This window comes from Rhinoderma darwinii, chromosome 5, assembly GCF_050947455.1.
Source record: "Rhinoderma darwinii isolate aRhiDar2 chromosome 5, aRhiDar2.hap1, whole genome shotgun sequence".
Taxonomy (NCBI): Eukaryota; Metazoa; Chordata; class Amphibia; order Anura; family Rhinodermatidae; genus Rhinoderma; species Rhinoderma darwinii.
Genome location: NC_134691.1, coordinates 49857875 through 49885164, shown reverse-complemented (window position 1 = coordinate 49885164; position 27290 = coordinate 49857875). Strand labels below are relative to the sequence as shown.

General features: G+C 41.7%; 1 protein-coding gene across 1 annotated transcript; it reads left to right on the top strand.

The window, feature by feature from the left end:
- Positions 1–129: 129 nt before the first annotated feature.
- On the top strand, positions 130–27290 carry SNX31 (sorting nexin 31). Its single transcript, XM_075828049.1, has 14 exons — positions 130–189; positions 4117–4191; positions 6516–6630; positions 7559–7623; positions 9165–9275; positions 10789–10879; positions 16283–16370; positions 17428–17497; positions 18591–18683; positions 19071–19274; positions 20114–20203; positions 23202–23279; positions 23368–23415; positions 26909–27290. Exons 1-14 carry the CDS (start codon positions 130–132, stop codon positions 26978–26980), a joined length of 1260 nt encoding a protein of 419 aa, XP_075684164.1. The 3' UTR covers positions 26981–27290.

Genomic DNA, 27290 nt, shown 5'->3' with positions numbered 1-27290 from the left:
TGTCAGGTGTTTCCCTCTTGATACAGGCAGAACACGCCCGCATAGTGAGCTCCAGTACTCACACTTCAGCAGTGATAGCTGAGCTCTGCTTCCTCTACCACCTCTAATTGCTTCTTCTCAGCATTAACCATGCACATCAGCATCCCTGTCACAGAAGAGCTTGTGGACAATCTAGGTGGACGCTATGTGGTTAAGTATTGTTATTTCTGCTTTTTAGATTTTAAACCTGTCTGTACTAAGTTTATCTTTATATATTGATGGACTTAACAGGTAATTGCTAGATATTATGAGAGCCACCTAGGCATAATGAGCAATTCCCTAATGAACTTCTATTACACAAATAGCTCCATCTATAACATATTGACAGGTTGAGGTTTTGATCCTTTCTTTGTTCTTGAAGTCGATGCCAGGATGGGGTCGTAAAGGGAGGGGGAAGTCCATTATTTTTGTTTTCCTTTTATTTACTCCTAGCTTTCACTTTAATAAACTGCATCAAAACCTGCACGCATGTCAATACACATTTTAGATTATATTCACATTCAGCTGTTTTTCTCAGAATTTTTTTTTTATTTTTTTGAAAAATCCATACCATCCATCTGAATAGGGTTGTTTCTGAAAACTCCATTTTAGATGGGTGTATTGACATGCAGCAGAAAGGTGAACTATTTGAGAACTACAAAAATGGTTTACATGCGTTTTTATTTTTGCAGTTTTCCAGCAAATACAGCTGTTTTTAATACAATATTTCCTGCTTCTACTTAGGGCTCTGTCACCAGATTTTGCAGCCCCTATCTGCTATTGCAGCAGATCGGCGCTGCAATGTAGATTACAGTAACGTTTTTATTTTTAAAAAACGAGCATTTTTGGCCAAGTTATGACCATTTTCGTATTTATGCAAATGAGGCTTGCAAAAGTACAACTGGGCGTGTTGAAAAGTAAAAGTACAACTGGGCGTGTATTGTGTTCGTTACATCGGGGCGTTTTTACTACTTTTACTAGCTGGGCGTTGTGTATAGAAGTATCATCCACTTCTCTTCACAACGCCCAGCTTCTGGCAGTGCAGCACTGTGACGTCACTCACAGGTCCTGCATCGTGTCGGCACCAGAGGCTACACTTGATTCTGCAGCAGCATCAGCATTTGCAGGTAAGTAGCTACATCGACTTACCTGCAAACGCCGATGCTGCTGCAGAATCATCTGTAGCCTCTGGTGCCGACACGATGCAGGACCTGTGAGTGACGTCACAGTGCTGCACTGCCAGAAGCTGGGCGTTGTGAAGAGAAGTGGATGATACTTCTCATCAGAACGCCCAGCTAGTAAAAGTAGTAAAAACGCCCCGATGTACGCACAGAATACACGCCCACTTGGACTTTTACTTTTCAACACGCCCAGTTGTACTTTAGAAAGCCTCATTTGCATAAATACGAAAATGGTCATAACTTGGCCAAAAATGCTCGTTTTTTAAAAATAAAAACGTTACTGTAATCTACATTGCAGCGCCTATCTGCTGCAATAGCAGATAGGGGCTGCAAAATCTGGTGACAGAGCCTCTTTAAGGCCACAACTGCAATGGTAGGAAAACCAACAAATTTCAAGGTTTTGTGCCATTTTTGTGGTGTTTTTGCGTAACCGCTGTTTGTTTGTTTTTTGTTGCTGCAATTTTGTGGTAATTGTGGCAAGTAACTGTCACAAAATCTTGCACGTGTACAACTTATTTACTGACAACTACTCTGTTCTTTGTTTAAACATCACTCCTACTTTTAAAGGGGAACAATTCCGGTACTAAATAGAGAATTGCTGATAATGCAGATCCTTAACCCCTTCCCACATCATCACATACACGCAGGTTGCGGGAAGGGTCTACTTCATTCCAATGTGTGTGATGGTGTAGGGCACAAGCTGTGCCCACGAGATAACCCACTAGAGAACGGCTGTGATTAACTGCCCTCCTTCAGCACCAATGACGGGATCGAAGACCACTCAAATTGTGGCATTGTCAACAATTTTTAGTAAAAGGGATCCCGAAAAAAATTATACCCTATAGTATACTTTTTTTTTTTTAGAATGCAAGTCAATGAGTGATATATGCACCCGTATATATGGCATACTGTTGCACACGTCATAAGCTGTATGTTGAGCATATACGTTGTGAGCATTTTTATACATATATGCTGAATTTATGGAAAGAATGCGATCTGTCCAGTTCTGTTCACGACAACTGAACCGCTAATGTCCATGTGTGTTTGGCTATCTAGACCAACTACAGCTGCCCAGGAAGCTTAATGGAAACCTTTTAGGGTATGTTCACACGAGGGCGTCCGTAACGGATGAAATTACGGGGATGTTTCAGCCTGAAAACATCCCCGTAATTTCAGCCGTAACGGCATGTGCAAGCGCTTGAACGCCAAGTCCATTACGGACGTAATTGGCGCTGCTATTCATTGGAATCAATGAGTAACGGCTCCAATTACGCCCAAAGAAGTGACAGGTCACTTCTTTGACGCGGGCGTCTATTTACGCGCCCGCATTTGACAGCGGCGCGTAAATTACGCCTCGTGTGAACAGACAAACGTCTGCACATTGCTTTCAATGGGCAGATGTTTGTCAACACTATTGAGGCTCTATTTTCGGATGTAATTCGGGGCAAAAACGCCCGAATTACGTCCGTAAATAGGCCGTGTGAACATACCCTAATAGTGTATTCATTGTTTGGTGTGTGTGTTTTTATATATAAGAATATAAATATATATCACAGAATTCTATCAGGACAAAAGTTTCGGGTGGCAGAAAGAAATGGAAAAAAATCATAGTATGGGCAGTTTACCTGTATCTCGCTGTTTGTCCACTGCTATGTTCTCTGCTTCATATTTTTGGCTAGAGAACAGGTATGGGGAAATCACATTGGTAGTTGGTGACCACAATCTTCAGATCAGTAGGTAAAGGGGGTTTCCAGCATGATGTAAGTGTAGCTTATTTGTTTTGTAATGAAAAGCTCTCAAACTTTTGTGATATATTTTCGGTAATGTTCGCTGATCATTATACTAGTCTGAAAATGCAGTGTAGCGTGTGCTGTCTTCTCCAACATGACTGATGTCTATTGGGTAATATAATGTATGGTAATGAACAACTCAAGGTTTCCATAATCACGCACTCTGTATATACAATTTTTGCATTACCGATATATCTCTTCTAGGGAAATGTGCACCTATGACAGCATCACATTATAAGGACCAGTTTCCAGACTCTGAATGTACAAAATGAAAGCATCCATTCACGCACAGCAAGTAGAGATCTCGTACATGGTCAGGGCCAACCTGGGCAGAAGATATGGCCCACTGACTTTCTGGGAGGCCCATGTCGATCTGAGAAACACAGGGGTGTTGACTGACTCCAAAAACACCTGGGGTACTGGTTTACCACTAAGAGGCACTGTTAACATAAGATCTGAACTCTATGTAACGCCATACAAATTTTTCCCCATGAAAGTGTCGCATTTCAGCCCTAATCCCAAATAATTTGCCCCATCATAAGGTCATATACCATACCACCATAACATTACCAATTATTAGCACCATACACCGGACAGGTTAAAACAGTACTGATTATTCCGAGAATAAATAACAACTAAATCCAATGACTCACAGTTGACACAGTCTCCTCTTCCTGTAGCCGTTCGCTTTCCCCATGTTTCATATCTGGCACAGACCGACATCAAGGCTTTTTTCTAACTGATGTGCCACTGCAGAGTTTGTCGCCCAGGCATCTTCACTTCCTTGTTTTAACAACTCATACCGCCCAGGATAGCACTACAATGACAGGCACCATGCCTCCTTTGCCACGCTCAATGCCCCCATGACAACTATTTGCTAGCCACAATGCCCCTTCCATAAGCCCAGCTCTCTCTCGTTCTCATTTTTTTTTTCCTTCTCTCTTTTTTTTTTTTGTTTGTACAATGTGTTGTACCTGAGAGGGAGACGAGGATTCTAGAATGGACCATGTTGCAACTTTTGCCCATTTTAGGGTAAAAGTGGCAAGTAATTGGGCACTGTGACTCTATTACTGACAGTCTTCTGTTCTAACAGGAGTGCACCTAATATTGTAACCCTCTAATTTCAGCTGTATTCTGTGTACCTGGAGGGTTTCATTCTTTTCAAAGTACGATACAAAGATCTCCATCTCTGGGATGAACAGGTAAGTACTTCTTATGTGTGAATAATGATGATGACAGAAACTGGTGAAAGCAAAAGTGGTTGCCATCGGCAACTACTCCAATCAGATTTAACTTTTTTTTGGGGGAAAATGAATGCAGCGACTTGTCTTACCTATAGTTACTATGTCTTCTGACACAGACCATCAGTCAGCAACTCTTTTTGGGGACTAGATCCTGGGGATAACGTGAATCAAAGTCTAGACCTCCTTGCAGGAGTTAAAGGTTACCAGGGCCCCCTTTTAAAGGGGGTTTTCTCAGAATCATAAATTATCCCCTATTCACAGGACAGGTGATAACTTTCTCATCGCCGGGGGCCCCACTGCTAGGTCCCAAAGCCTCAGATCATCCTCTCTGCACTGCAGGGAGGAGTATATTGAATGCAGCGGGGGTCGAGCATGCACCTGCCCTTCCATTCAGTGTCTATGTGAATAATGGAAACAGTCGAATGCTGTACTCACCTTTTTCCATTATTCCCATAGACTTTGAATGGTGCGTCAGCGTGCACGCTCGATAAACACTCCACATAATGGCCTCCTCTTTGCGGTTGAGCAGTAAGGAGGAACGGGGGGGGGGGGGGGGGGTTCTGGATCCCTGTTTTCACGATCGTTGGGGCCTCCAGAATTTAGAAAATGATCACCTACCCTGTGGATAGGAGATATCATTTATAATTATGGGAAAACCCCTTTAAGCTGGCCATAGACAGTACAACCATACCAGTTGCAGTGGGAATTGCTAACAATCTAATGTGTATGAGGGCCTCGCGACTGTCCACCAACGGCAAATGTCTGGGGAAACAAGGATCAGGCATCGGCTTATTCTCCTCTCCCCATTGAGCAAAGCCAAATGAGCACATTAATGGGGGTGTCTTCTACTTGCCTGCACCGATCAAATCACGGCACAGAAGATTTACTGCCAGGACTGTTACCTACTAAAATAGTGGTCACCCAGACAATAAGTCAGGTGGTTGCTAGGCAATATGAAATACCAAAGCCTCATGGAGTTTTTATGTTTCTCTGGGTACTCCGGTTTCCTCCCACACTCCAAAAACATACCGATAGGGGATTTAGATTGTGTCTGTTCCAGTGAGTGAGGACAACTTCTGTACAGCGCTGCAAAATATGTTGGCGCTATATCTGTAACCGCAATAAACAAACTATATAGTCTACTACAAACTATTGACGTGTGCTGCCTGCTGCTAACTAGTGTGGGTCTCTCACCCATTGACTCAACATCCATGAAAGGGAAGCTCACATTAGTGAGGTGAGTGTACTGGAGAAGAAGCCTCCACTGATGACTGGTTTACATGCACAGGTCCCCAAATGTACAAAAAGATTGCTTTGGCAAGAATTATGATGGGGCCCCTAGTTCTAAGTGTTTTAGAAGGGAAACCATATGAGCAGACCGGGTGTAGGGTCCCACTAGAACAGTAATTCCCAACATCTTTGCCATGGATGAACCACCACAATTTTCACCCCTCTTGGAGGAACCTTGTAATTATCCAATGCCTCTTTTTTTAACCCTTAATCCGATTCCAAGGAACCTCAGGGTTGAGTAACGCTGCCGTAGGGACTTTGGCGCACTGGGCGAATTTCTTAGTTTACCGTCTCTTGTTAGTGGAAAGCCCTTTTAAAAGACTTCTATCATGGCCCTGGAGTTTACACACATGGCTCCTCGTTTATCAAAATCGAACTTCACTTTAGTGACATGTTGTAGCAAATTTATGACTGCATGTGCCATTTTGATAAATATGTCACAATATACATCACTGCCATTAGCTTCTATGCTGGTTAAAATGCCTTTGCTTTTTTTTTTTTTTTTACGCCTGGGTCTGTGTGGACTAGAGATGACATTTTTATTTATTTATTTGTTCCCCATTTGCCGCTTTTTTTTTTTAAGGCACATTTCATAAATGTGTCGAGTCCTGGCCATGGACACCAACTTTTCACTCCGGTTTTAGATTTAGAAATGGACGCGCATGGAAGTAAATTCTGGCAGACATGGTTCATAATCATCTCATGCGGCAGATTAGATACTATTTTGGAGTAAAATGAATAACAAAAAAAAGTTCTAAATGCATTTGATAAATGTGGGTCATAGTGATAATAGCTCATGCATTGTCTGTCTGATGTGAGTCCCTTGTAAGTAATTTGGTTGAGCAGACAAACGGCACATGTGACCTAGTTCTCAACAAATTTTGTTAGCGACAAATTATTTTAGGTTTCATATTATATTTTTTTTTTGTTGTGAATTACATTTTGCTGTTTGTTTTCTGCATAACAGATGAGGTTGAAATTTTAAATTACAGATGCGTGAAATATTCGGAAACAAGATGCCAATCTTTCCACCAAAATATTATCTGGCAATGAGTAAAACTATGGTTGAAGAAAGAAGAAAAATGCTGGAGCAATACTTGCAGGAAGGTAATGCCTTTTCGTTTCCGGATTGATTCCATTTCTTGGCATTAAAAAATCTCATTGAATTGTAAGGCCGGGTTCCCACGTGTCGGATACGCTGCGTAAAAACTGCACAGCGAATCCGACCTGGAACCCGCAACACATTTCCGTCCGAAAAACTGCACTATTTTGCTGGCAAGCCCGCCACCTGGGATGATGTTTCATCACAAGTGACCGCTGCAGCCAATCACAGGATGCGGCGGTCTACTGGGATGAAACGTATTCCCAGAAAGCCGGCCTACCAGCAGGCTGGCTGTTAGTTTTCCGCAGCGGACACTCCGGTTGAAAATCTGTACCACAATTGGGCGCAATTTCTTGCCTGGAATTCCCTGCGGCCACCGGGGCGGATACGATGTGCACCTTTTACGCAGCATATCTGCCGTGTGAACTTACTCTTACAGCGATCTCCATAGATTGCGGTTACAGATGCTGCATTCTTTACTTATGATAGTCATAGGTATTATGTAAAGGGATTTTCCCGTAAAATCCTTCAATGGCCAATAAAATCCTGAGAAAGAGAGTGCTCAGACCCAATTCCCGGCGCAGAAGTAAACAATAATGCATCTTCCTTTTCCATTAAAGTGAATGGGGGATATGGAAACAGCTAAGTGCACTTACTCGTCTCTTCCCATATCGGAAGTGTTAAGTGGAACAATAACATATTAAAATAATCTATTAGCCCTATATTTTACATTGTATTTCATCGTTCGTTTACAATGTCTGGAGTTCCTTTTCCATCATTCTGCTATTTGAGTGGGACCCATAGCCCTGTTAGGTATAATATTTTTGGATTTCTATAGAACTGTGGACAAGGAGACGTGCAGAACTGACACACAATCAGCAGAGACTTCATATAGATTGTCTGTCGACCTCCTTATTTTATTCTATTTTACAGTTGTTTCAGATCCCACAGTTTCCAGCAGTGACCTCTTCATCACATGTTTCAAGAAATTCCAGTTGGTATGCTTCTTCAATGTCTTTTTTTATTTTTAGATTGTAATGAAAGAATATTCATACTCAAGAATTCGGCTCTGTTCATATTGGCGTCCTAGCTTTCATTCATAAAAGCCATGTCGCTATGCAGGATCCATCGCATAACGGACTCAAATGGCACTTGACAGACCCATTTGACTTTATAATGGGGTCATTGGGGTTCTGTCATTTTTGCGTCAAGTGTAGCGCTGCATGCCGTGCTGTATTTTTGCCATAAAAAATGATGGAACCCTATCAACAACTCCATGAGCCAAACGGCAAAGTGAACAAACTCGAACGTTGATTCACATTTAAAATAATAAATTGTGCTCATTATGTTCCTCTTCTTAGTCTGCAAGGTATTTCACTTGTTATAGCAATGGTTTGTGCTAAAGTGTGTTCCCACCCCCAGCTGTTTTGAAGGCTATGGAGATCTGCGTTTGGTCCCCCAGTCACTTATCTACTGTCAAGTAGACACAGACCCTTTCCTACTCTCTCTTTCCCCCTTCTTTACCACTCCATTGTCTTTTAAATATTCTTAACGGTTCACTTGTAGTCACACTCCTACTTGGATAAGTACACAAGGAGATGGTACTCCAACATCGTATTTTAATTGTGCATCTGCTCTCCAGAAGAAATATGAGAGGACCTGTAGACCTCCTGACATGTCTGTTTTAGTAAAATGCTAAAAAATAAAAATTTTGGAGCACCTTTTCTTAACATGGTGTTATTCCTCCTGGAAATATATGAATACATTGTCAAATGGGTGTTACCATTCCCCTTGTCAATAGGGTGTGTTCCTGTACAATCAGCATTTATTGGACATTGTAGGGACACCCACTAGTATACGAGTGAAATGGTAACAACCAGTTGTCAATTTATTCCTACATTTCCAGGAGGAATAACAGAGGAATGACACAGTGCAGAGTTCTTAAAAAAAATTGTTATGAGGGAGGAAGGCAAGTATTTACTTAACCAGACATGTCAGGAATAACTAGAAACTGTATAATGAGATCCACAAATGATTTGCTTTTAATAGTTTGTAAACTTGCCTGAAGAAGGAGCCTGTGTGCTCTGAAAGCCGCATATATAATTTTCTGGTTGGCCAATAAGGGTATCATACCTTCTATACTTTTTTGTCTGTTTTGTCACAAAAGTATTTAACGTTGCTTTTAATAGTTCAAAAGACGCGAAAAGTCAAATGTGCGGTTGCGTTCTGTTCATGTAGGATGGCTGAAAACGCTGTGGCAAAGGAAGCCACAATGCTTGACCAGCACCACGCCCCCTTCATTCTCTGGATCAGGGGGTTTCCCAGAGGTCGGGCCACCAACAATAAAAATGTTATGCCATATCCTAGTAATATACAATAACAGTCAATATTAGGAATAGTGCAGTGTGAACCAGGCCTTTACTACTTTTTAGTTGCTGTTTTTAGACATGGTAGTGGTACTGCACCTCTGAACCCAGCTTTGTAACTTCGTGAAGATGTGAATGGTGATCTCAGCCGATAATAAAACTGTATATTTCAGGAAACCTATAAGATGCCTTCTATAAAAGTGGACCTCAAAGTTTACTTGCCAGATGGCAGGCAGGTTAATGTAGACTGCAAGAATTCAGACACTGCAGAGAGAGTGCTAGAGGTAATTATTTTCTCTTCCTTACACAAGTGATGTTTTTTAGGTTGCTTTGTCCAACTTCTGATCGTATCAACAACTTGAGATGTTACTGCAGTCTATGCCTGTGTTCACACGTCGCGGGCAAAATGCATACCTGATTGTTTGTGGCTTGACTAGGGTGAATAAAAGGCTGCTTGTCACCTGTGGCACCAGGGATGGACCGCACAGGGGCTCAATAAATAAGGGGGGGGGGGGGAGGAGAGACTATCACCCGGAAAATCATAGTGCAATTATTTGCATGTAAGGGACTGAGCTAATGAATTTCATGGCCCACGTTATTGGTGGATTGCTATAGCGATATGAAGGAGGTGATTTATAATGAGTTATTGGAGAGCAAGTGACCTATATACTGTTCTTGTATATACTCTGCTGTCTATGTCCATCCCAGTGTGGCGCAACAGCGTTTTATATGGTGACCGGTCATGTGAACCTGCCCCCACGTATCACCTGGCGTTATCTATACAATGGGGATAGTTCAGGAGTAGAGGGCTTGGCAGGTCACAAAGCCGAGCATCATTTCTGACCGCGGTTGGCCCATAAGTGCTACAAAACAGGATGTATCTATGAGCCATACCATTAGTCAGAGATGGGGGGGGGTCTATAGTCCACATAAAAGATTTGTGGGCACTGTTTACTTTTATTTAAAAAAATAATTATAAATGAAAATTTTTGCTCGCTCATGCTACACTATTAGGGTATGTTCACATGCAAACGTAAAATACGTCTGAAATTACGGAGCTGTTTTCAGGCGAAAACAGCTCCTGAATTTCAGACGTTTTTGCAAGTGCACGCTTTTTTCACGGCGTCCATTACGGAGTCAATGAAAAACTGCTCCAATTACGTCCCAAGAAGTGAGATGCAATTCTTTGAGATGGCCGTCTTTTTACGCGCTGTCTTTTGACAGCGGCGCGTAAAAAAATAAAAGCCTGTCTGCACAGAACACTGTAAGACCCATTGAATTCAATGGGCAGATGTTTCGAGCCGTTTTTTCGGCCGTAATTCGAGGCGTAAAACGCCTGAATTACGTCCGTAAATAGGGCGTGTGAACATACCCTAAGGCTGGGTTCACACGAGCATGTTACGTCCGTAAAGGACGGAACATATTTCGGCCGCAAGTCCCGGACCGAACACACTGCAGGGAGCCGGGCTCCTAGCATCCTAGTTATGTACGACGCTAGGAGTCCCTGCCTCGCTGTGGGACAAGTGTCCCATACTGTAATCATGTTTTCAGTACGGGACAGTAGTTTCACGGAGAGGCAGGAACTCCTAGCGTCGTACATCACTACGATGCTAGGAGCCCGGCTCCTTGCAGTGTGTTCGGTCCAGGACTTGCGGCCGAAATACGTTCCGTCCTTTACGGACGTAACATGCTCGTGTGAACCCAGCCTTAGTCACATTTGCAAAGCCGTACAATATATAGACTCACTATAAAAAATTTTTGAAAAATGTCTAATATGTAGTATGTGTTTTTCTCCAGATTGCGTTGTATAAACTAAGATTGTCCAGAGAACTTATGGAATATTTCAGCTTGTTTATTACACACAAAGGCACTAATGGCGTTTTCTCAGGTAGGTTCTCACGTTTTGTTTTTGAAATCTTATCCACAATAATGTAGCTGAAATGGAAGATTTCTACTCACATTTTTTACCCCACAATTAACATTTATAAGACTTGCGTTCCCCTGAGTGCATGGAGAATGAGATGAGTGGATGCTTTCTGAGACTGCAACATGAAGGGCTAAATTTTGTATCCGGAACAAGACACACATGTCCAGGGCAGCATTGCAGGAAAGTGTGGCTGCTCCTCGGGGGCAGTGCAGTATTATAAACGATCCTGTGGTTGTTGGTGCAGCAGTCCCTATTCTAAATGTTGTATTAAAGGCATTCTCTCATGAAGGCAAAGCGTTCCATATGTGTTAATATTGCATATGGACGTGTCAGAGGGGGACTCTCCATTTGGGATAACCCCCCCCCCCCCCCCCAACAGCCAAAAGGAAGACGTGCTCTGTAAGAGTGGCTCCATTTTTGGCAGAGCTAAGCCATCCATGCACTACAATTTATCTAAATGACCACTATGTGAAACTACGTTTCACCTGCAGCGGCCACTGCAGGAGAAATGTAATAAATGGTCGCAGCTGACCCCACTTATAGCTGGGGTGTCGCACCTGACGAGAGCCTATATTTTATATGCTTACAAGGTCCTGATATGTAAATTAGGCACTGATACCTTGTATTAAATATCACACTAGCCCTTTTTTTTTTTTGCTAATTTTGTACTCTGTCTTGTTTTTTGAACGTCCAGTGAAAACAGCAACCTCTTGTAGTAGTTTATTGATTTTGCTGCATTTTGGGCTCTGTGTTTTCGAGTATAGGGGATCTAAAAGGTCTTCACACAATAGGGTCAAAAACTGTGCAGTTCTCAGTGCATGCTGCATCTTATTAATACCCAATATTATTGGTGGTTTGGGAAGGTGCAGGGGATAATGGAGATGGTACGGAGCAGGAAAGTGTACCTATATTTAATTCCATTTAACTTAAATTTGTCCAAAAGTCTCTATAGTGGTCAGAGCACTACTTCTTCTTTTTTCTGATACTGAGCTCCAAATATTGTTTCTCTTCACACAGACATGATACAGAGTTACATGATCAAGTTCTGTTTGCCTCCAGTCAACACTAGGGGGAGCTCACTACATAGAGAATTATATAGTTCACATTGCACACAACAATAAAACAGTATGAGGTCGCTGCAGAAAGAAAATTGTATTTTACTCCAAAGCTCATAAAATGCTCAGGGGGGTTCTAGGTGCCTTCCTGCACAGGGACCGCTAAAGCAACTCTACAACTGAGATTTAAAGTGCAGCTAAACGTTTAACAAACTTCTGACATGTCATAGTGACACGTCAGAAGTTTTGATTGGTGGGGGTCTGAGCTCTGAGACCCACACCAATTGCTAAAAGGAAACCGCTGAAGCGCTCAGCCGATTCGTGTCTGTTCGGCTTTTTCCGGAAATAAAAAGTATCAGAGTACGGACTCAATAGAAAGTCTATAAGCCCGTACTCCAATACATTTATTTCCAGAAAAAGTTGAACAGACACGAAGCGGCTGAGTGCTTCAGCTGTTTCCATTTAGCGATTGGCGGGGGTCTCAGTGCTCAGACCCCCACCAATCAAAACTTCTGACGTGTCACTATGACATGTCAGAAGTTTTGTTAAACATTTAGCTACACTTAGAAAGAAATGCTTTAAAATGTATCTACTATACCTATATGCAATCTAGATACTAGGCAAGTCAGTAACCTGTACAGTGAAGGAAATAAGTATTTGATCCCTTGCTGATTTTGTAAGTTTGCCCACTGTCAGACATGAACAGTCTAGAATTTTTAGGCTAGGTTAATTTTACCAGTGAGAGATAGATTACATATATATATAAAAAAAAAAAAGAATCACATAGTCAAAAATTATATATATTTATTTGCATTGTGCACAGAGAAATAATTATTTGATCCCCTACCAACCATTAAGAGTTCAGCCTCCTCCAGACCAGTTACACGCTCCAAATCAACTTGGTGCCTGCATTAAAGACAGCTGTCTTACATGGTCACCTGTATAAAAGACTCCTGTCCAAAGAGTCAATTAATCAGTCTGACTCTAACCTCTACAACATGGGCAAGACCAAAGAGCTTTCTAAGGATGTCATGGACAAGATCATAGACCTGCACAAGGCTGGAATGGGCTACAAAACCATAAGTAAGACGCTGGGTGAGAAGGAGACAACTGTTGGTGCAATAGTAAGAAAATGGAAGACATACAAAATGACTGTCAATCGACATCGATCTGGGGCTCCATGCAAAATCTCACCTCGTGGGGTATCCTTGATCCTGAGGAAGGTGAGAGCTCAGCCGAAAACTACACGGGGTGAACTTGTTAATGATCTCAAGGCAGCTGGGACCACAGTCGCCAAGAAAACCATTGGTAACACATTACGCCGTAATGGATTAAAATCCTGCAGTGCCCGCAAGTTCCCCCTGCTCAAGAAGGCACATGTACAGGCCCATCTGAAGTTTGCAAATGAACATCTGGATGATTCTGAGAGTGATTGGGAGAAGGTGCTGTGGTCAGATGAGACTAAAATTGAGCTCTTTGGCATTAACTCAACTCGCCGTGTTTGGAGGAAGAGAAATGCTGCCTATGACCCAAAGAACACCGTCCCCACTGTCAAGCATGGAGGTGGAAACATTATGTTTTGGGGGTGTTTCTCTGCTAAGGGCACAGGACTACTTCACTGCATCAATGGGAGAATGGATGGAGCCATGTACCGTCAAATCCTGAGTGACAACCTCCTTCCCTCCACCAGGACATTAAAAATGGCTCGTGGCTGGGTCTTCCAGCACGACAATGACCCGAAACATACAGCCAAGGCAACAAAGGAGTGGCTCAAAAAGAAGCACATTAAGGTCATGGAGTGGCCTAGCCAGTCTCCAGACCTTAATCCCATCGAAAACTTATGGAGGGAGCTGAAGATCAGAGTTGCCAAGCGACAGTCTCGAAATCTTAATGATTTACAGATCTGCAAAGAGGAGTGGGCCAAAATTCCATCTAACATGTGTGCAAACCTCATCATCAACTACAAAAAACGTCGAACTGCTGTGCTTGCCAACAAGGGTTTTGCCACCAAGTATTAAGTCTTGTTTGCCAAAGGGATCAAATACTTATTTCTCTGTGCACAATGCAAATAAATATATATAATTTTGACTATATGATTTTTTTGATATATAATCTATCTCTCCCTGGTAAAATTAACCTAGCCTAAAAATTCTAGACTGTTCATGTCTTTGGCAGTGGGCAAACTTACAAAATCAGCAAGGGATCAAATACTTATTTCCTTCACTGTAGGTGATGTGTTGGTGAATTAAAGACAAATTTTTCACTGGAGTGCTGCAGTTTCCTCCTCTTAATTTGCATCTGCTTCTTTCCCCGGACTGTCTTCTGCGAGCACCCCCTTGAAGTTGGGATTTTTATGTGGTCCATATGGTCTCGTTGCTGTTTGTGCTGCTGATATTTATTTCTAAGTCAGTAATGTGATATTTTTTTAAATCTGAGTTTTTAAAGTTGTATTCAAAATGGCTTTCATAGGGGAATGGTTACATATGTTTATAGTTACACCTCTTGGTCTAAAATACAGTCAAGTCTTATTATGACCACCAGCTAATATCCAGAGTAACCGCCGTGTGCAGCACGGACAGCCGCAAGACGGGCTGGGAGTGACTCCATAAAGTGCTGGTACGTTGCTGGAGGATGCGTGGGGGAGGATCCATAGAGCGAACAAGACAATCGAGGTGGTGCCACAGATGCTCAATTGGGTTAGTCTGGCGAATTACAGGGCCAGGGAGGTAATTGGAAGTCTTGGTCGTGCTCTTATAACAACTGTCAGACGTTTCCAGCCGTCTGACCTGTCGCGTTGTCTTGTTGGAAGATTCTGTCTGCCCGAAGGACTACAAACTGCATGTATGGGTGGACGTGATCTGCAACGATGGATTCATACCCAAATTGGTTCAGGGCCTTCTACATGGATGAGTGGGCCCAGAGAGTGCCATGAAAAAATTCCACAGCCTATAACGCTGCCGTCACCAGCTTGTGTTCTTCCAGCAATGGCTGCAGGGTGTTTGTTCTCTGATGTTTCTCGCCTGACACGCCAACGTCCATTCGTTTGATGAAGAAAAGGTGACTCATTGGAGAGGGCAAACCCTTTGCCAATCATCGGTGGTCCAATTCTGATACTGCCGTGCAAATTGAAGCCTTCTTTTCCGATGCACCTTTGTCAGCATAGGAGCAGTGCCCATCCGTCTGCTTCGGAGCCCCATAAGATGTAGGGTTCGCTGAACTGTTGTAGACGCACGTCTGGTAGCCCCTGGTTGATTTTCACAGTAAGCTGCTCCACTGTAGCGTGTCGTTCGACCCTCGCACACTATCGTAGCCGGCATTCACCTCTATCAATGAAAATGTGGTGCTGCGCAGTTTCCACGTCTGTCATTCCCAATGGTGCCATTTGTCCACTCACGATACACTTTCACCACAGCAGCACGCGAACAGTTTGCAAACTGCGCTGTTTGAGAAATACTGCCACCCTTGGCCCGAAAGCCAATAATCATCCCTTTTTGCAATTCTGATCGACCCTTTTACCCATGGCAACAATGAGTGATATGTGTTCAGACAGCCTATCCCACACCTTTTATATACCCACCAAGCCAGCCCACGGCACATCACTTCCTTCACGTGCTACGCGCTGCCGATGTCGAAAGTAGAAGGTGGTTATAATAATGTGACTCGACTGTGTATAATAATAATTATGAGTTCAGTTATTTGTGTGGTACCTGATTTCTGACCAGGTAAAACGATTCAATAGCTATTCCCATCTTATAAAGTGATGGCACTTAATGATCAGTGGAGGTTCAAGCTCTGGGACTCGAAAAATCTTAAAAATGATAAGGACCGCAGCACAGTTTTAGCCCTGTGTCCCATTTGAAGTTTTCCCTGCAAAGCAGCACCACCACCAGGCTGTGCAGGGAACTGAAGCACGGCAACATGTAAGGGAATGGGGTCGGCTGCAGTTCATTGCACAGCATTTTCGGGATCGCTGGGAATCCCAGTGGTCGGACCCCCACTTATAAAGTGATGGCATGTCCTAGCGATAGGAATAACCCATTAAAGCAGACACAAAGAGATATTAGCAAGGGGAGCACTGATGGGGATAGGGTACAGAATATTATTGTAAATACGAAGGTAGAACAGTAGGTGGCGTTTTTGTGGACTAAGTTTTATATATTTCTCCATGATCAGTCCCCTCACAGTATGGAACTATTAGTCTTATAATATTTTGTGACTTCATTTCTATAATTTTCTTGTCAAAATTTCAGCTATGTTTTTATTCAAAAATATTCGCAATTTATAGTGAGTAATCCTTCTTAATCTGCAGTGGTGAAGTGGGTGGCACCTTTTGAGATCCCATATATAACTATTTGGAACATAAATAACGATCTGTTTCAAATTGACATCCGGAAGTGGTAAGTGTGTTAGAAAATTCATCTGTGCACCCGAATTGCTGCTTTAGTAAAACAAATTATTATAACTATATTTTTATTTGCTTAACCCCTTGGCACCTCATACCTAAAGGCTCCATGACGTACAGCTACGTCAGAAGATCGTGTGGGAGTGGAGTTGATTGACAGCCGCACTCCCCACTGTAACGGCCAGTATCAAAGGAACCTCTGACATGGTTCAGCAGGTCCTGTGTGTTTCTGACACGCAGGATCGAGCTGTTATTCATCAGTCCTGCTGATCTGACTGATACAGGTCCCAGTGCAAGATACAGCTGCTCTATATAGAGGATACAGAGCAGCTGTATCTAAAAAAGAAAAATTTATTTTTTATTATTCAACAATTACAGACAAGTAAACAACTATTCAAAAATTCAACAGCCTGTCCCACGGCAATAACATCTCTGAATACTGATATCAAAAGAAAAATCATTTTTAATAAGTATTTAGAAATTTGCACCAGTTTTTTTTAAATAAAAATGTCTATTTCAAAGGTGTACATAGCCTTTAAACAATACATAAAAAAAGTCACAGAATAAACAATTTTTTTTACAAATGTCACAAAAAAAAAAATGTTCATACATATTTGGTATTCTTGTAACCATAACTAACTATATACTATGGAACTAATGTAGTTTTTGGTGTATTTGAACAACATTAAAAAAAAAAGAAAACGCAAAGGTGGATTTTTTTTTTTTAATCATCCTGCCATTATAAAAATATACATTTTAGATTAAATGTACCCCAAAATGATCTACAACTTTTCCCACAAGCTTTCTCCCTATGCACAATAATGCTACAATTCTAACGCAATGAAAACCCAGCTCCAGTGTTTTGGGGGGGAAGAAGAAGTAAAAAAAAAAAAGTTTACATTTTGAACAATTTTATCTTAGAGATTCTTGTTCTCACTCATGTCAAACCATTTTATGCACCTTTCTTATTAATATGTGAATGATGTACTGGTTTATTAAAACTCTAAACAATCTATCGATGGTTCATGCTATCCCTCGCTTTGTGTCTGCAGGTATACGACTCCTTCTACTGATGCTATGCTAATGGGGTGCACAACCGCTGTTGATTTACTCAATGCCCAGGTACGATGTGAAGTGTCATATTATACTATAGTCTGGTTGTCAGTCTGTGCCACATTTTTAGACTGATAAGGACCTTGTGCTACCCTTAAAAAGGACCGGTCATCTCTCCTGACAGGTCTATTTTATTAAATAATTGTATTCCCCATGAAATAAGAATTGTGGAGACTTTTTCTTAGAACGGTATACTGTGCCGTTCCTCTGTTGTTCCTTCTAGAAATGTAGGAATAAGTTGACAACTTGGGGGTGTGTCCCTACACAGACTAACACTGACCAATCAGTGCTGACAGTGAGTTTCTGTAGGGACACGCCCCATTCACAAGTGCAATGTTAACACCTAGTTGTCAATTTATTGAAAAATGTCTAGGAAGAATAACCGGAATGGTGCAATAGAAAGTCTAAGACAAGATGAAGATCCAGATTGGTTACTTAATGGGCAATACAATGTATTTGCCTTAATTGCGTAATTCTCCTGACATGTCTTTTAGTAGTCTGTGTGTTTTTCTTCTATGGCATGAAGAATATACAGACTGTCATAAACTGCTCCTTTGTTCTACTAATCATTCTTTGTGGGATCCCAGCCTTTGCCGGATTTAGATTGGTGGAGGCCCAAGGGCAAAGCATGTATGGGGGTTCCCTTCCATATTTAGGAGAAAAAGAGGTACAACCATAATGCCTCCTAAATTTACACTGCCTAAATAATACCACCACACAATGCCAAACATGCAACAAACACATGATTACATAATGACTATGTAATGCCTACATATCCGTACCATACCGTATCCAAATAAAGCCCAAATAGCACCACAGCCGTCATTTTGCTATAAAGTTAAGGTGACCTGAAGTTTAGAGTAGACTGTTTGAGGTGGGAATGGGATAGTGGAGGCCCAATTACATTCACTATGGTACCAAACGGTGTTACGCCTTGGCCTTCATGGTTAAAGCCAGTCAAAGAATTGTAGAGCTTTGTAATCCATCAGTCCTTCCATTCTAATCTTCGGGGGCAGATACTTATGTGTGGAGCAGTACATGCACAATATTTATTAATTTGCTTAAACAATGCCATCTGTTTTTTACTTTTATTTCTTTAAAGGCTGTTCAAGAATTTGAGATGAACTGGTCCAGACCAACAGAACAACTGACGGAGACGCTTAAACAGTTATTAGAAAACAATAATAAAGTCAAGGTAATGTGAGAGAGCTAAAATCTATTGTTATCCACCTGCCATAGTTTTGTAGAGTTCAGACATGTATACACTGCCCTATTTTAGAATCCTGCTCAGCCCTCATTACTTAAATGGTGCTGAGATGCAATACCAGATACAGCCTATAGACAAGAGTGGTGCTGTTACTAAGAAAAAATAAAAATACCCTTTTCTCATTTTAGACCACTCCTTTAAGGGGCTGGTTTCATGTAGTGTTGTAAGCACGTTTTTTTTTCTCGTCTGATATATTCCCCAGTGTTTTATAATAATATAAAGTGAAGTGTGGGAGTAAAATGAATGTAACTTTGGTATGGACCTCGTTGCCATGTATGACTAATAACTTCAGATTCCTTATGATTTATATTGTAGTTTTTGGAGTTGATGCAACAAGTGGAGCACTACAGTTACCAGAAATTGGATCCTGGTGTCACAGATTACCTAGCTGCCGACACCATGGTCATTGTGTCAGTGGGAAATAATGAACTATACTGCAGCTTTAAGACCTCCGACAACCAGACTGAAATGCTGAGTCTCCATATTGGTAAAATTACTCGCTGGAATGTCATGCTCCATGTAAGTAGTGTGCTTTAGGTGGAGTAGCTTTTATGGATTGTTGGTTGGCTAGATAATGTTGAATGGGATAAAAGGGACAGCACACCAGGGCCTCATGCCATCTGCCATATTGCAGATCCATCTTGTACAGATCTGTAAAAACGACAACCACAGCTTTTATATGGGGCCGTACCACACCACCATATGTAGTTATTGCTTTAAGGGGAGGATACGGTGGCACATGAAGTGCTTCCTGACTGTCCCAAAATGTCAGGGGAAACGCGAGAGGACTGGCCATTTAGAATTTTAATCTGCTTAAATAAGACTACTATTTTCCTAAAAATGTCCCTAAAAAATGTTCTGTGATAGGCTTCGTTCACATCTGCGTCAGGGCTCCGTTCTATCGGAGCTTTCCGTCGGAACGGAGTCCTGACTGACACAAACGGAAACCATAGGTTTCCCTTTCCATCACCATTGATTTCAATGGTGACGGATTCGGTGCCAAGGGTTTCCGTTTGTCCTCGTTGTGCAAGTGTTCCTTCGTTTTGATGGAATCAATAGCGTAGTCAACTGCGCTATTGATTCCGTCGAAACGACCGAACCCTTGCAAAACAGAGACGGAAAAACCGGATCAGTCACCATTGAAATCAATGGTAACGGAAACCTATGGTTTCTGTTTGTGTCAGTCAGGGCTCCGTTCCGACAGAAAGCTCAGACGGAACGTCCTAACGGAGCCCTGACGCAGATGTGAACAAAGCCTTAACGAGAATGGTTGATGTATAGGTCACGGCTTAGGACACAAAGATAAGTGTCTCTAAGCTTCAGAAGAGAATATACTTCACTTAAATCTTATTTTCCAGCAACCAGGAAAGACCATTGAGCAACAGGAGTTCAAATTTTGGTACATGGAGGGAGATGTCCTGAAATGGATTACGATATGGACAAACCAGGTTTGTCAGGGAAAGGGGGAAACCGTGTGGTGCAAGATAGTACATCACAATATAGAGTCTCTAGAATGTATAGGGGTGACTAAGAGACATAAATACATTTGCTTACAAGCTACTTGTGTATCGAGGAATTGTATGAAGCTCTGGACATAGCCATAGAGAAGATAATGTGTCATTCATGTAATGTGTATGCGCTCATCATGGGTTTTCTGGACATGGCACAGATGGCAGTATCAGCCTTGCAAAAACAATGGTTTACAATGTTGCTGAAGCATGAATGTAAAACTATGTATGACACAGATCCTATTGGGACGCTCTGTGCAAACCAGTCTGTGTATACTTTGCATATAATAATGTATCTAATATAAGAAGTGATATATAGTGCAAATAGCCTTGATTAAAAATATTCCATATACAGCTTCTTTGTACGCCTATGTTTCTACGTGGTTACAGACTATGAACAAACCTTGTGTAGTCTGATCTTCGTTATGTTTAGGGTCCTTTTACACTGGCCAATATGGGCTGTAAAAATGCGTGCCGATCAACGAGACAGCCCGTTGATCGGCACTCGTTTGCTCCTGTCACACGGAGCAATTCATGGGGACGAGCGAATGTTACTACGATTGCTTGTCCCTATGCGTTACGATCATGTCGGCAGCGCGTCACCTTGTTTACACAGGGAGATGTGCTGCCGACAGCGATAATATTTATTGCTGCATAAACGATACAATCGGCTGATAAATGAGTCTTTGCTCGTTGATTGGCTGATCATTGCCCTGTTTACACAGGGCAATGATCGGGAATGAGCGTTGATATGAACGATCGTTTGCCCGATTATTGGCCCGTGTAAAAGGACCTTTACTCTCTTCCATCTGCCCCCTCTTCTACTCTCTGTAGGTTAGCAATAAAACGGGGTAAAATAGAGTGGAGTAAAATGATTTGTTTGCAGTCTGTAGCCATGGTCTCATATAGATCTGATAGGAACTGTATACACAAAACCGGATATGAAGATTATTTGCAAAGTTGCTTTATTTATTTTAGATGCATTTAACTGGTTCCCAACCGCTGGCTGTATTTTTACGGCCAGCGGTCAGGGACGGGTCCTTAAAACCCGAGCCATAGACTTTTTACGGCTCGGGTTTTAACTTGCTGCACGCGCGATCGGGCAGCTGAATGTCGGGTCTCCGGCTGTCAGTGACTGCCGGGGACCCAGAGGAGATGATAGAAGCAGCTTTAGCTGTCTTTTTACACAGCGCTCAATGAACGCTGTGTATAGGAATAGAGGCAGCAGCAGCAGCGCTGGCTCTATTCCTCCCGGTGACAATGACTATCACAAATAAAAGGTCTATTTTAGGGTAAAACTATGTTATTACCAAAAAAAAAAATTGCTGAAACTTAAAAAAGCTTATTTTTTTTACTATTTTCAAACTTTATGAATAAAAATTCTAAAATAGCAAAAAAGGTGTGTATAAAAAAAAATATGAAACCTGCATTGTCTACGGAAAAAACGTCGCAAAAATCACGTCGTTAGCCCAAAAAATAAAAAAGTTATAGCCATTTAACTGACACGTGCTAAAAATGGTTAAACGGTGTCTGGTCCTGAAGGCGTAAAATAGCGCGGTCCTAAACTGGTTAAACAATAGAAAATGGCTTCAGAAGTGAACAAAGCCTTTAACCACTTCATGACCAGGCCAATTTTTAAGTTTTAGCCATGTGCCAATTTAAAAGCAAATTGTTGTTCTATTATTTTTCCAACCTACATGTATTTGGTTTTTCTCAGAACATATTGGGCTTCCATATTGTGTAAAAACCAATATACATTTTACTTTTTAAAAAAAATATGGAAGGAAAAATGAAAAATAAAGTTGAAAAAAATGTCTTTAACGATACCAAATATGTGTGCATTTTTTACACGCTGGGCGCAAGGTGGCACTTACAATGAATGGTGCGCAAACTGGCTTTTAGAGAAAAATTTTTTCCAAAGCTGGTTCACTGACACCAAATGACCATTACAGATGTGGCGTTTCCAGTCCACAAAAATTGATGGCCTATCCTCAGAATAGGCCATCAATATCTGATCGGTCAGGAATCGACACCCGGCCACAGTGCTTATACGAGCGCTGCTTCCACTTCATTTCCTTTACTGCTCACACTGTGAATCACAGACACACTTGTAACGGCGGTTCACAGTATTACAGCCTTCTCCCAATCAAGTGTATACTGTGAGCTGCCGCTACAGGTGTGTCCGCGATTCACATTGTGAGCAGTAAAGGAAATTAAGGGGAAGCGAAGATGGTACGAGCATCACGGCCCCTTCAAAACAGCTGATCGGTGGGGCTGCGGGCAGACGGGCCGCCGCCGATCAGATATTGATGGCTAAGGCTCTATTCACACTACAGGGTCCGAGTGTCGGCCAATAAAAACATCAGTTTTTCCCGGCCGTTTTGCATCCGTTCCAGGCCGTGTTTCTGTTTTTAATGGCAGATTTTGACCCGTTTTGCATCCATTTTTTTCCCTGTTCGTTTTAAAATCGGATGATTTTTATATGTAAATTTTTTTTGCCACACACGCCCTTTGTAGGTAGTGCCGCACAGCCCCCCTTGTAGGTAGTGCCGCACAGCCCCCCTTGTAGGTAGTGCCGCACAGCCCCCCTTGTAGGTAGTGCCGCACAGCCCCCAACCCCCCCCCCTGTGGGTAGTGCCACACAGTCACCCCCCCATAGATGGCACCCCCCTACCTTCCTGTAGGGGACGACTCCAGGAGAAGTCCCTCACTTCACTGTCTATATATGGATAGACTCCATGTTTCTAGGATATAATAGATCGGTACATATGGAGTCCGATGGAGCATTCCAACTGTTTTTTTTTTTCTGTCTTCATACAAAAGAAGATACATACAAAATGAAGCCATAATACCTATGATCGTTGTAATGGTTTCAATGTCTATCTAATGGCCATAGCATGCGTAAATGAGATATCACAACATCTATTTCTACTTTTAGGCGTTCCTGCTAAGTACTTGGTTAAAAAAGATGCTGAGTGAACAACCAGCGCCTAGTACTAAGGAGAACCTAGAGATTGTAAGTAACCATATGTAGTTTTCAGAACTGTTCTTATGGCATTTTGTTTGATATTATTTAAATGTCAATGACACATTCTAATATTTAGCAGGATAACAGAACTGCGGAAAATATTTACAGCAGAAAGCAGAAAAAGGTAAGCCCACTAAAAACTGATAGAAATCTGATCTGACGTGATCTTCTTCTATAGTGATGGACAATCACAATCATTTCACCATCATGCATGGATCTCCAGGAACCAACGACTATCTAACTTCTACAGCCGCCTTACAAAACTGTAGTTCTAGAAGTCAGAGTACTAAGGCTAAAGATAACCAGTGTCAAAGTTTTTGGTAAAAGTGATATTTCTACGTAGCAAATAATTTACTTGTAAGTGTAGTAGAAAAAAAACGAGCCAGCAATTAGGACATGTATGCCGCTCATTCAGAGTAAGGACTTATTCAGACGAACGTATAATACGTCCGTGCTACGAGCGTGGAATTCACGCGCGTCGCGCGGACCTATCAGTAAAGTTCACGCAGCGTATGAGCGTTGCATAAAACTCACGCCATCCTATATTTGGCCGTGTTTCGCGCTGCATGCACCCATTGAAGTCAATGGGTGCTTGCAAATCGCGCTCGGCACACGGAAGCACTTCCGGGTGCCGTGCGTGATTCGCGCTACAGTAGTCGAATGAATACAGAAAAGCACCACGTGCTTTTCTGTTTACAAACATAAACACAGTGTCATCATGATGCCGGCTGCGCGAAAATCACACAGCCGCGCACCATATGCTGATGACACACGGTCCTTTTGCGGCACAAAACGCCACGTTTTTTGCGCATGCAAAAATCACGCTCGTGTGAATCCGGCCTAATAGCAGTGAGGAGTTGGTGGTCATTCATTCTGTGGGAGAACAGGTGTAAATTTTGTCCCTTATGTAAGGTCGGGGGGTGGCAAATGTTGCACATGTTGGTTATAGTGCATAATAATGGGGAAAATGGGTCGTTCCAGACATTGTTATGATGAAAAACGGACTTTGATTAAAAAGTTGATTGGGGAGGGAAAAACATATAGAGAAGTACAGCAAATTATAGGCTGCTCCGCTAAAATGATCTCAAATGCCTTGAAGTGGCAACCAAAACCTGAAAGATGTGGAAGGAAGCGGGGACTACTGTTCGAATGGATCAAATAGCCAAAATAGCAAAGGCTCAGCCGATGATCACCTCCAGAAAGATCAAAGACGTTCTGAAGTTACCAGTGAGTCCTGCTACAATCAGAAGACGATTAAATTAAGTGAAGCCAAGTTACCAGCAAGAACTCCCCGCAAAGTCCCGTTGTGGAAAAAAAGTAATGTCCTGAATAGGTTAAAATTTGCCAAGGAACACGACTTACCCAAAGACAAATGGCGCAACTTTTTGTGGACTGATGAAAGCAAAATTGTTCTTTTTGGGTCTGGTGGCCGCAGTCAATATGTCAGACGAACCCCGAGCACTGAATTCAAGCCACAGTACACTGTGAAGACTGTAAAGCATGGTGCTGCAAAAATCATGATATGGGGATGTTTCTCACTATGGTGTTGGGCCTATTTATCACATAAAAGGGATCATGGATCAGTTTGAATATATCAGAATACTTGGAGAAATCATGTTGCCCTATGCCGGAGAAGAAATGCCCTTGAAGTGGGCATTTCAACACGACAATGACCCAATACACACCAGTAAGCGAACAACATCTTGCTTACAGACCAACAGGATTGAGGTAATGCAGTGGCCTGCCCAATCCCCTGTCCTCAATGCCATAGAGAACTTGTGGGGTGACGTAAAAAATGCGGTTTATGAGGCAAAACCCAAAAATGCAGAAGAACTGTGGAATGTCGTCCCATCTTCCTGGACTGGAATACTTGCTCAGAGGGGCCAGAAGTTGGTCGACTCCATGCAACACAGATGTCAAGCAGTTCTAAGAAACAATGGTTATACCACTAAATATTACTTCGCTAAAGTGAAATCTGAAAAAAAAATATCAGTTTACACATTACATTTTTGAGTTTTTAAAGAAAAATGCTGGCACTGTTATTTTTTTGAACACCCTAATATTCCCATTTCTTTACTTTCTGTAAAGGATTAACACAAACTGGATACATTTTATTATTTTGAATTGAATGTGGCGTATTTCCAGTGCATTTACATTTAGGCTAATAAAAGTTATTATAATTTTGCACCTTATTTGCTTTTTTAAACTCTCAGCTATATATATATATATATATATATATATATATATATATATATAATTATTATTATTATTATTATTTTTTTTTAACACTACTGTACATGTTTGCAGCAGCTCTCCGCTCTGGTTAGAGTAGCATCTCATGCGGAGAAATCTCATTTCTCACACTCCTATGCACTAATAGTACATATGGCTAGAGGTTGTCTAAAGGAGACAGCCCTTTATATTTTAAAATCTGTACTCCAGATATGTCATTGATTTGTTGAATTTTAGAGATGGTTTATTTGAATGGCATAGAGCTGCAATACCCCACACAGCCAATGGACCAAGGTGGGGCTGTTTTGTGTAAATCTTGTACAACCCCTTGAATTATTGTGATGCATGCATTAAAGGCCATGAACAACATTTTGAGGGCATTTTTCTTTTTTAATAAATAGATTGGTCAGTGTGTTATGAACTTGGATATGATCGTTTACACGTGTCAGGTCCGCGGGACTGACGGATTCAGCGAATAGCGAACGATACAGCTGTTCTGTATAGAGCACACTGAACAGCTGTATCTCAAAGTAAAACAAATTTTTAATAAAGACTAATTACAAAGTTACACTAATCGCACGCACTGATCTATTTATTAAAAAATGCCCTCCATGGTGTTTATAGCCTTTAATCTTAAACACACAGAAATAAATATGTAGGTTTTTGTTTTTTTCATACGTATAATTAGTGGACACCGAGTGCTAGAGCCGTGACTGAATGTTGTCATATGACTTTACTCCGGACAACACGTGTGGTATTTTTCCATTCCATGCATCAAATAAACCTAAAACCAGGCTCCATATAGTAGGGTATATGATTACAAAAGGTCTATATAAGCATATGAAAGTTTTTATCTTTAAAGTGTTACCATTATCACACAATTACAACTGAATGCATGATATTTCTGAAAAGAGAATGGGGCAATGGAACAAAAACAGGAAAAAAGAACGGCGAGTAAGCGGACAAGCATTGGCTTGGAGTATAGGGGACCCCATAGTGAAGAATAAATTGGGGGGGCAACCATGTAGAGCTGGCTGACATTACCACATCCCTAACCACCTGGGACTGTGCTTGTTTGCCTCCATCTCTTTTCCATAATCGTTTCATGAATTCCACATGCTGTTTGTAGAGTGGTCCCTGCTAGGTTTAAAATAAAGGATAAAGCCAACCTGGGCTGTGGACCACTTCTGTTCAGGGGCCCCATGGCAGCTTCATGGTCTGCCTCTATGGTACGTACGCTGTTGGTGACATCGATGATCTGCATGTCATATGATTACTATGGATGGTAGTGAAGATAGAGAAGTTGCAGTTCCAGAACTCCTCCTTCAGTAATACTATTATTGGTATCTGATTTTGATAAATCTCTGCATTTTGTGTCTTCACAGACAGATGTTCCCAAGAACAAGGATTCCTCTTTTTCCTGTGATTCGCTTGAGTTATCTGATTGCAATCTGTAACATTTCTATAGTATTCTAGTATCATGCCTACATTGTATTCAGCTATATTCTTGGCTTTATTCATTGTAACCCCTTTTATAATGCAGATTCTGACGGAATATTTTGCTTCGGCGACGCTGACATGCAGATGTTTCTTTGAAACCGCTCCTGGACATTTTTGTCCAAAATTGCAGTACAATGACTTGAAGTGTACAGACCAATTCCATAATTCCTGATGGCACGTTCCTTTTTACCCCTTCAAGTAAAACTAGTCATGGGTGTGTTCACATCCGCATTCGGAATAGCTTCTAATGGTTTTTGTTTGTCTCCG

Bases quoted from the DNA above. Each gene is read 5' to 3' on its own strand.
- SNX31 (XM_075828049.1), top strand. From the start codon at position 130: ATGCACATCAGCATCCCTGTCACAGAAGAGCTTGTGGACAATCTAGGT. The intron at 4,192-6,515 runs GTAAGTACTTCT...TTTAAATTACAG, and splicing joins TCCATCTCTGGGATGAACAG to ATGCGTGAAATATTCGGAAA. The intron at 23,280-23,367 runs GTAAGTAACCAT...TCTAATATTTAG, and splicing joins CTAAGGAGAACCTAGAGATT to CAGGATAACAGAACTGCGGA.